Genomic DNA, 11,525 nt, shown 5'->3' on the forward strand with positions numbered 1-11,525 from the left:
AACAAAAACAATGACAACAGAAAGAAAATTATTATACAGAAATAGTGACAATAGAAGGAAAATTAAAAACAAAAAGTAATTAAAATAATTAAAAAAAAAAAAAAACGTTTTTAATCGTAATTATTAATATTGGCGAAAGTCAACATGTAAACATTAAAATTAAATTAAAAAAAAAAAACGATTTATTAGATGTTATTTCTATGTTTGAGTGGTCAATTTATCTAAAATGATGAACATTTACAAGTGTTGTTCTTGCAAATCATACTACTTTAATCAATTAACCAATTAAAATTTGAAAATTTGAAGTATTGAATTTATTCTAAATTAATGAAAATTATAAATTAATTAGTAATAAACTTGATTTTAATCATTTATATCTTATCTCTAATCGTTCATATTTTATTGCTATACTCGGAGTATATCTGATAAAATTATGCCAATAATAATAGAGTTACTACTTTCGTTTTTTTTCATGACTAAATAATAGTTTGTATTTGTTTTTTTTTTTAAATAAGATCAGGAAATAAATTGATAACTATTGACATAAACAATCAATACAATTTTATAAAAAGTGAGTACTTGACATTATGAATAATAATATATGTGCTGACATTTTCAACCATCTGAAATTGTTAGGTATAACAATTTAATATTTTTATTATCGCTATGTATGAATTGACTTTGGTTTTAAATTTTACAATTTTAATGATAATTATTGTTTATAAATCTAAAAGATAGTTAGTTCTATTTTAAGATATTACTAAATTAATTTACACCTATAAACAGATTTAAGTATTAAATAAACATTGAAAAAAAGTTATCTAACAAAATAAATAATAAACAGAACGGAAAATAATGAACTTTTGATCAGATGAATACAATTACATATTATAAACCGACAAAAAAAAACTACACTTATAATAATATGTAGTACCCACACACACATCATCGTAAACCACTCCTGTTAGAATTTAAAATGCTTCACTTCTTCTTTTATTTTTTTAATTTTTAATTTTTTGTAAACAATTACAAATTTCAGACGGAATATTAAATCATCAGCGTATTTTAACCACAAACACTATTGAACGTTGAATTATAATTTATGAACAGTTAGTAAAGCTGTTTAAACGTTGATCCAAACTACATTGTACAGCCTATCACTTGAATAATATAGTATAGTAAATTAGTAAAGTATAGTATAGTATTACAACACTGCTGTTCAATATTACGATATTATGATTTTATACTTTTTATAGGATAACGATAATAAACACATTGTTTGTAATCATTGAAAAAAAATTAAACAATTGTCTATAATTCACATGGATCTACAGTAAATAATACATTATTTTTTTGCAAATAACAAGTACTATTAAAATAAACCAGTTATGTAGTTAACTATATCAGTAATCAAGTAAAAATTACCATAGATATCAACATTGAAAATAAATCTTTATAACACATTTACATATTTGACAAATTAACTTAGATTTTAAATAATCTACATAAATAATACATAATACAATCAACTCAATACAAAAACTCGTAATATCACTTTATGAATTTTAACAATAACACAAGAAAGTTATGGTTGACTCGGTATGGTAAGAAATCGTTTTTAAATCCAATAGATAAAACTAAATCACATGCACCTAAAGGCTAAAATATAATACGCCTAAAATACAATGCTTACCGCATTGAAATTATTGAATATACATTATGTAATAATTTTCGAATAGATACAAACTCCGACTACAATGAGGTAAAACAATGTTCAAAAGCAAATGATACTAAAAATAATAACAAACAAGACTATTCTAATAAAATTTTTGAATCAAATAAAGAATGTAAAAACTCAGGATTATCAATAATAAGCAGTCTCAACACTAGATACCAACTAAATTTTAAAAACTATATTCAAGAACTTTATAAAGCATTAATAAAAGAATGTAACTATAACTTATTAGATTTAAATTCAGTAAACACGTCATTAGACTGTGAGTCCTTGACGAGTGTCACTAATCGAACATTGAAAGCTATACAGGTACTCTAGAATAGATTAAAGGATTAAAAAGTTTAATAAAATACACAAAAAAAATAATTATATTAAAATATATACGATTGGCAAATGCAATTTTATTGAAATTTGTATTCCTAAATCCTAATGTATTAATAAAATTATTAATGTTCCTATTTAATTTACATTTAAATTTTAAGGTCGGGAGTTTTTGTTTTTTTTTTCAGAATAAACAAATATTTTCTATATTAGGATATTTCCCAATAATTTCTAAAGAGCTGAAAAACCGTGGTTGGGTGGAAAAACGAGATCCGCACAGACCACCAATAAATTATTCTCAATATTTAAAATCATCACGTAAATATTTTATCAGCATTCATATTTTCAGATCAATTGCATTCTTTGTTATACCTATCAATTTAATTATGCACAATTTATACTTTAAGCATATATGGTTAATTGGATCGAATCACCTCCACTGATATCGTCAACTAATGAAAAGGAAGGTGCCATGGAACGCCTGAAAAGCTTACAATCGTGGAGTATTCTTAAAAACAAAAGATCTGATTTTATTTTCGTCACTAGAAAGCACTTGATTAATTGGTCCACTTTAAGTCAATTTACATGTGTCAGTCAGATGACAAGACATGTATTTTGTACCAAAGTACTTACCAATACATACCTATTTACAGCTAGTTATTAAATATTTGGCTTATTGACAAATTAAAGTTATTTCGGAATAGCAAGTGTTCATCTAAATTAATTAGATTTTAATTACTAAAGCTACAACCTCTAGAACACTTGATTGAAAACACTTTCTGGATAGTTTATTTAGACCAAAATCATAAATAAATAAGTTAAGACGTATTTGAAACGTAAGTTTCTTAGATATTATTTTTAAAATGACATACCGCCTTTATAATTATTTTTTTTTATATAAATTAAGTGTCATATTTAATTAAGCTCAGCTTAGAAGAGGCGGCTGAAAGTATTTTTATTCGAAAATGCTTGTTTTGATTATTTTTATTATTAATTAGTCTTTACATAATTTCTTACAATAAAATAAAAACTATTTATTTAAAATATCTCAATTTTCCTTAAAACACAAATGATACATAAAATATTATACTTCAATATAATATAACAACATAACGAATTAATTAGCTGATCAAACTATATGATGAAATACCTATTTTGAAATACAGAATGGTTTAGCACAATGTTTGGAATCTTATAAAAATGTTCAGACAAATTTGATGTTTCCGAGATGTCATTATATTCGAAATGAAGCAGACAGTGATGCGTTTGTGGAAGACTATATTACAACAGCGTTAGTAAGCACACTAAAAATTATTGTAAAAGCGATTGAAAATAATAAACGAATTTTCAATGTAAATGGCAATGTAAGTTTCGACTCAATAGTAAGTGTACAATATTATAGAAATTGTTTCCTTCATGAACTCACTAGATACCATATAAAATTATCAATTTTGTGGAACAACGTATTATAAAATTTCTGAATAAACAAATAACTGGTAATACAGAAACAGGTATATGGAAGTTCAAGAGTCAAAAAGAAATATGGAGCGAATTTATGATTTATTACACAAAACTGATCATTGATAGTAATGCACAATTTAATCAAGCGTATACAAGTGAATTAGAAGTAAATCGATGTCGTGTAATAATTTTTTAAAATAATTGTTGATAATTTAAACAAGGTATGTAACCGCTCTCTGTAAAGTAGGGGTCAAGTGTATACTACACTTACTACACTGTGTAGTTCGTCATTGAGTTAGGCCATTGTAATAGATGTGTTAAATTTGAATTCAATGATAAATTATTGGTATCATTATTTATACTTATTATACTTATAATTAAAATTATTAAATTAAATTAAATAGATAGCTTATAAATTATATATATGTAGAATAAAGGGTTAAAAATTATGACAGTATTATATGATATAACTGATATTAGATTGATAACTTATAATATAGGTAGTAAAGGAACTTGCACACGTGTACCTTTTTTTACCATGTAGGAACTAACATAATATATATTTTGTTTACCTTCTAGGTCTCGTGTAGGAACTTACGTTCACCCAAATTTTTGATATTTAATAAGAACTATTTATAAAAAATTTTATGTGTGTACTCTTTATGAAAAAAAATTAAACATATTTTTATATAATTTTAGCTACAAAACATTTTGAACGTTTTTAATATATTGTATTATATTATATAGTCAAAATTTGAACTTCAAATGTTTATTAAACATAAAAAGTCTATGTGTTTTTAAATTTCTATGGAATAATTTCTATAGATCTCTTTGTATTATTTTTAGTAAGCTTAAAAGTTAATAGCATGAACTAAGATATATAATAGATGCATATCTATTTCGTGATTAATAGTTTATTATCAACAACTTTTTAAAAAAAAAAAAAAAAATAATTTTTTAACACTTTTAAAATTATTATAATTTAAATATTTCGAAAATTATAGTAAGTAAATAATATTTTATTATAAAAATTCGGTGAATATACATATAGTATCCTGTATCAAGTATTTACAGTAGTTTTTTTGAATTAGAAAAAAATGTTTTTGCATTAAAATGCATTTTTTCTATCTATTAATAAAAATATTAGGAATTTTCATTTTTAACTTTCCAAAGTACCACTTATATTTTCTATTATAAAAGATAAGATACCTATAATGTTTAAAAATTAAAACATTTTTATCAAAGTTAGGAAAAACCGTAAAATAACCACTATTACAAAATTAATAGGTACATTCATCGCTCCGCTCAGAATTAAAATGTGTAAGAGGTTTAGAGGTTGAGAGATTTTGTATCACAACAACTACCTCCTTTCCGTCCTCCGAGTTTTGGAGTATCCCAAAAGAAGCGAGGTACACTTTTAAACACTGGGGTAGTCTGTTTGTACTCATATTTCACTATTTCAGATTATTTCTTGTATTATAAAATAATAACTGAATTATAAATTATTAAAATATAAGGTGAATATAATTAAAAAAAAACAAAAATCTTATAACGCCTAATTCTGCCTTTATCAAATTGTTTAAAGCATTTTCCTACGAAATTATAACGTTTAGATCATGTAATAATCATAAATTTACAATACAAACAATATTGTTCAACAAAATAACTTAATTAGAACTTTATTTTCTAAAAAAATGGTATTCTCAAATAATGCCATGAAATGTATGTATGCTTTATACTTACATTGGTCGTAGGTTTTCCAATTTTCATGAAAGCATTACTTCTTTGAGTCAATTTTTCTGATATTTCAATTTTCGTCACTGATGACACAATATAAGTTTAATATTTTTTGACATATTTTAATGGTAAAATTATGATCACATCACACGGCGTTTTTGATAGACTATTTTAGCTACATCACTGTTAGTTCATTTTTCCAGCCATCTATAAGGAACCTGTAAATGACATATTTTTTATAAAAATGACCTAAGAGTCGAGAGGTAGGTAAATATTGAAGAATTTTCTATAGGTGATTATATTTAAAAATAAAAAGATGTGTTTTGAATTTTTTTAAAAAAAGAAATAATTTTATTGTATTAAAATTAAAAAGTATTGCAAGCTAACTTTTCATAAGTCAGAATATTTTTTATTAATTTTTATTATATACATAGGGAATATTGTTATTTAATTATTTAATTCTGAAAGTTAAAATATTTATAACACTCAAAAATTTGTAATTTTGCTAACAATTCACTACAGTTAAATAATAGAGAAATCCAAGTCCTATATAGTTTATAAATTATATGTATTCTAAAATATTTTAAATTTTTTAATCAAATTACTATAAGTACCTACATAGTTATCACACATATAGCTACGATACACGTATTTTAAGTTTTTATAATATTTTTTAAATATTTTGATCTACCGCATTCAAAAATACTTTTGAAGGTCTGTGCAGTTTACAAGCTGTACTAAGTACTAACTATATTTCTGATACTAGTTGTATTGATGATTAGCAGTAAACATATTAATATTATGATAATTTAGTATTTCTACGCATTACGCAAAAAAACATACATATTGAGATAACTAATAACAAATAATTTTTCAATTCACAATTAATTAAAAAAAAAAAAAAAATCAACAAAGATTTGCAAGTAAAATCACAGCATTGGTTTGATATCGATTTGTCAGTAGAATTGTGATTAATTCAGATGTTGTAGTAATAAGAATAATTAATTGTTATTTTGCTACAGCTAGATGTTTACGCGAAATGTAAATATTTACTGGAAAAAGTGAAACCGTATCGTCCTCAGCACTATATAGACGGTATTACCAACACATGGATCATAAAACCTACGTCGAACTGTTCTGGTCACGGAATTATGTTGTCTAGGGATTTGCCAACGATTTAACGAAAAATAACTGAAACTGATATCTTAAGAAATAATTATATTTTACAGAAATATATAGGTAAAAATAGTCTGAACTAGTAATATTTAAAAATAATCAAGATAAAAAAAGCTACCAAAATCGTTTTTTTATTTTTAGAGAGACCCCTTTTAGTTTATACGTGTAAAATTGATTTGCGACAATGGTTTTTAGTGACCAATATGAGTCCAGTGGTTGTGTGGATGTACAAGTTAGTATACCAAAGCTTTTATTTTTATCATAATTTGTAATAGTCAAGATATCGTAAGGACTACACTAGCACAACGGTTTACAAAAAAAATGTTTATTGTTTTTTTTTTTCACAGAGAGGGTTACGTCCGATTTTGTGCTAACAGTTTTTCCATGGAAAACACGCACGAATCTATTCATCTCAGCAACGTTAGACTGCAACTCAAATATCGAAAAATAAGGAATTCACAAGTACCTGAAGAGTGTATGTGGGATTACAAAGAACTGCAAAACCATCTGAGGTATAAAACGTGCGACTGATATTAGGCGTATAAAATAACCGAACTGTATTTATTTATTATTATTATCGTACTTTTTAAACTGTTTTAAACTCGACGGATAAATGTCAAGTTAAAACATTTATCAACCAAAACTCGTCCAAAAATTTACTATTGATTGTTGTCTGACCGTATATTAAAATAAACACACACGCACAAAAAAAAAACTATACGATCGAAATTATTTAATTAACACTAACACAAACTATATTAATACATATTATTATACTGCACACGATCGTAATCCCTGTTGCGCGTTTTTTCTAAATATTTTTAACAGTGTAGGTATTTGCGTGTCGCCAACTTTGCAGTCTTACGACAAAATACCCTTTTCAGAAATATTGGACAAGAATACGTATGGGATGAACTGATATTTCCCGGAATGAGCGAGAGCATTTACGCCGTGTTACAAGCTGCTACGGACACTTCGTTTTACCGCGACAACACTTTTCAATTGCTAGGAGCCGATTTCTTAATCACGGACAATTTTATACCGTATTTGATCGAGATCAATTCCATTCCCGGGCTGAATCCATCTACGAGCGTTATCGCCAACTTGGTGCCTAAGCTTCTAAGTGACATCGTGAAAGGTAACTCATTTTTTTTTAAACTATAGTGTTGTAAATTATTTGATTTTATCGATTTAAGCGTGTTTTAATACTGGATTAATGTGTTTGGCAAGACGTAAGCAAGTACGCATACGTCATATATGGTATAATAATTGATTCAATACGTTTGTTCTTAAATTATAATAGATATAAATATATATACATTCTAAAATGATCTCAAAATCGTATTTTCCGTTTCAAGCAAATTACTATACAATGATAAATACATATCGTAATATACTATATTACAAGCTGTTATATTGTATTATAAGGTATATTTTCTAAATTGCTAATCGATTAAAGATAAATTTAAATCAGTTTAAGTCACGTTTAAAAACAAAAAACTGTTTGAAAAAAATGAACTTAGAAATTTCCGAAACACTTTAAATTTCCCAAAAAGTATTTATATACTGTTAAACATACTATTTATAGTACGACTCGCACTTTAATCAATGTATATTTAAAAGTACATGTTGTGATTTTATTTACTTTATTATAGGGATAATTAAAATTATTAAATTTTTTTTAATTTTGTATTTGATAACTGAGCTACTTTATAACTTAATTTTCTATGATTAAACTGTTTCTTTCGTACAACTCGGTATAAGTACCTACAATTGATCTTATGACAATTACCACCGTAATGCTGGTACCAGATACACATGTTTTCCATTCACGAGAAATCTTAACATAAGTAATGGCCAACACGTTTTATTTGTATTGATGCTATAGTATGTATGTATTCGATGATGTAGATAAAAAAGTTATTATACTTGTTATGCATGACCTATAAATTATAACAATGATATTATATTGTTATTATTTAAGCAGGCTGACGAGCAAAATATATTAAAAGTACTACGAAAATATAAGTTGTATTTTATCCGACCTCGTCCGTTTTATAAAAATCAGTACACGTGTGATATGTACATTAATATCATTGTAGAAAATTAATATTGTACTTTTATTCGGCCAAACATTTGTATAGTGACGGTGGACTACAAGAAAAACTCGAACGCCGACACTGGGCTGTTTGTAAAGGTTGTGCCAGAAAAATGGAAACCCGCCTCGGCGGTCGTGGTGGACAGCTGCAATCAAATCAATTCGTCGACGACTGAAGTACCGTTCACGTTCGATTACCACCGTCGGTGGATGGACTTCGTCAATAAAAAGTTGGTGGCATTGCGGCTAAATAGGTAATGAAAAATTTTAAATATAGGTATTTTAATAACTGTTGCTGTATTTCTGTATTATGATTATAGTTATTTCAATGTATCAATATGATATGCCAGATACTCGACAATGTCGATTTGTTTTCGTATACGTTTAACACGCATGTAGTATGTTTAGGTACATATTATTATTTATGGTATTTTTATAATGTATATATATATAGTAATTTATATACTTATCGGAAACTGGAATACGTTTTCACACCGTTCATTATACTATTTACAACAATAATAAGACGAATTCAAGTTTTCATGAAAATTATTCACGCTCCGGATTCCTTCGAGCAATAATTCACAATGCGTCAATGCTCGTCTGTAGCAGAAGTTGTGGGCAGCGCGGTTATAGGTTAGGTTAAGTAGTAGACACTACTTATGTACAAGGTGATTCTTTTAAAAATAAACATTCATTTTTCGAAACGTATTAACGTTTTTGAAAATATAATTTATTAATTTTACATAATATTATGTTATTGAAAAACCACAATAAATCATAATGTTGTTACTGAAGCAGAATATTTTTTAGAAAATTACGATCCATAAAACTAATTTTTGTAGAGCAATTAATTAATTACAAAAAGTATTTTGTGTATAGATAAGCTATAAGTTAAGTGAGGTTCCAAGTGACACAAAATATTTTCATTATCGTTAATAATTTTTTTTTTAAATACTCACAGAGTTCTGTGATAAATGAATCACCCAGTACACTAGTATGAATATTATAATATAATCTGCAGCCAACATACTATAACATTAAAAATATACCTATAATCATAATTATAGATAAAACAGTGACCACTGACTAGTACACTACATTTGCGGTTTCAAAAAATATGTTGTTAGAACCACAAACCCGTTCGCAAACTCCCGTAACGGACGTCACATCCCAATTGACGATTATTATAAAATCGAAAATTAATAAACCGAAATAACGAAGAAATAAAACATTGACAAACCCAATTGATGTCGTGGTACCTATTATATTTATATATTAATACAATACAACGAACACTATTTTGTGAGTAGGTAACTGGTCCGCGGTCATCGTTTTTGACGTTCGTTGATCGATAATAATATAATATGATATAAAAATATAATGAAAGCAAAACGTCTGTAAGTACACCATGAATAAGATAATATGTACCTATTGATGAGTGACATTATAACAATATTTTATGTTATATTTGTATACAATATTATAAATTTATACGCTAGTATTGGTACGATGCCACTTCGACATAATATTATTATTATATACCTATACTCGTATCAATGTGATTAAGCAACAATGTTAGCACAAAATAGTTTTCAACCGGATCTCAATTTATCACAGACGTATACTATATTTGAACAATTGTTGACCTACAATCATGGGACATAAAGGCTAAAGAAAATAGGGAAAAAAAAATCTATTATGAGTTATGACTGTAAGTAAATAAAAAATATGTAGGTACCATACACGTATACCTATGTATATTGTTTAATTTATAAAAACGATAATGATAATAATTAAGTACTTAACATACTAACATAAATAGCTGGAAAAAAATATACGAACCTAACACCAGTTAAAGTTTAGATCATTAAAAAAATATTTAAAAATATTAAATATTTTTTAATAAAATCAATTAAATTTGAATTATGTTCAATCGATCGTCACTGACAAAATTCAATAGCAGTAGGTATTTTATTTTTTTGTAAATATCGGAATATTATTTTTTGGCAATCATACAATTTGTTCTATGTAATATTTATTAGCAGCAATATCGAGTAACTTTGAATTTTTATATACTTAATGATATTTAATTCAACGTCTTTGTTAACGTACTAAAATTAATCTTTAAGACTTAACATACTTACATACCATTCCTTAACGTTATTTTAAATTATATTAAAAATCCATGTTTATCAAGATCTATTTTCTGTATGAATCATGTATGGTGGTATAGAACTAATAATACCTAATTACATTTGATATGAACTTAGCATATTCATACTCTACATATTTTTATTATAGATAAAATAATTTTCCCTCATAAAGCATAACTATAGGTACAATATAGTATTAATAAAAGTATAAAAGTGACATTCATTTTTCTATAAGTAATAATAAACAAAGCTCTATAATAACGTAAGTACGTGTTTCAATAATAATAATGTTAATATTAATATTAATGTTATTTTTAATGGACTTAATTAAATGACAACCATATCATTCAATTAATATTTTTTGTATAGTTTCTACTTTCTATAGTTAAATCCGATTACTAGATACATTTTTTTTTCTGATCGATTATATTACGCTACATTATACCTATTGGTTGGTCCTAGCAATCGATTCATAATATTATTATTACATTACAAAAGCAAACGCAAACTTATTTTTATTACTTAATTTACTATAAGTTTTTCACGCTATAGTAGTTCTATTAAATTTTAAATTTGTGATTATGATTTCGAATTCTGAACGTCTGAAAACTTTTCGCAACAGTGTTCTATAAACGAACATTGAAAATTCGAGTTGTTTATGATCAGTACCTATATTAGTCCGTTCATCAACAACTGAAAAAAAGTATACGCAATATTAAAATTTCAACGTGAAATATATACTACAAGGGTCAACAAAAACGTGTATTTATTTTTAATTCAAAAACTTTGAAAATATAAGACTTATATCTTACATTTTTCTTGTAGAAATTAAAAATATTAA

At 25.7% G+C, this 11,525-nt stretch overlaps 1 protein-coding gene across 1 annotated transcript; it reads left to right on the top strand.

Moving 5' to 3' along the window:
- Nucleotides 1–1,421: 1,421 nt before the first annotated feature.
- On the top strand, nt 1,422–8,818 carry LOC114129245 (tubulin glycylase 3A-like). The gene is given in 11 exon segments (XM_050204022.1): nt 1,422–1,604; nt 1,740–2,044; nt 2,245–2,374; nt 2,464–2,681; nt 3,223–3,420; nt 3,486–3,683; nt 6,277–6,493; nt 6,572–6,662; nt 6,778–6,942; nt 7,315–7,568; nt 8,575–8,818. Coding segments are annotated over 11 exon segments (2,034 nt in total). The 5' UTR covers nt 1,422–1,558; the 3' UTR covers nt 8,787–8,818.
- The last annotated feature ends 2,707 nt before the right edge of the window (nt 8,819–11,525 follow it).

Source organism: Aphis gossypii, chromosome 3 (genome assembly GCF_020184175.1).
Source record: "Aphis gossypii isolate Hap1 chromosome 3, ASM2018417v2, whole genome shotgun sequence".
Taxonomy (NCBI): Eukaryota; Metazoa; Arthropoda; class Insecta; order Hemiptera; family Aphididae; genus Aphis; species Aphis gossypii.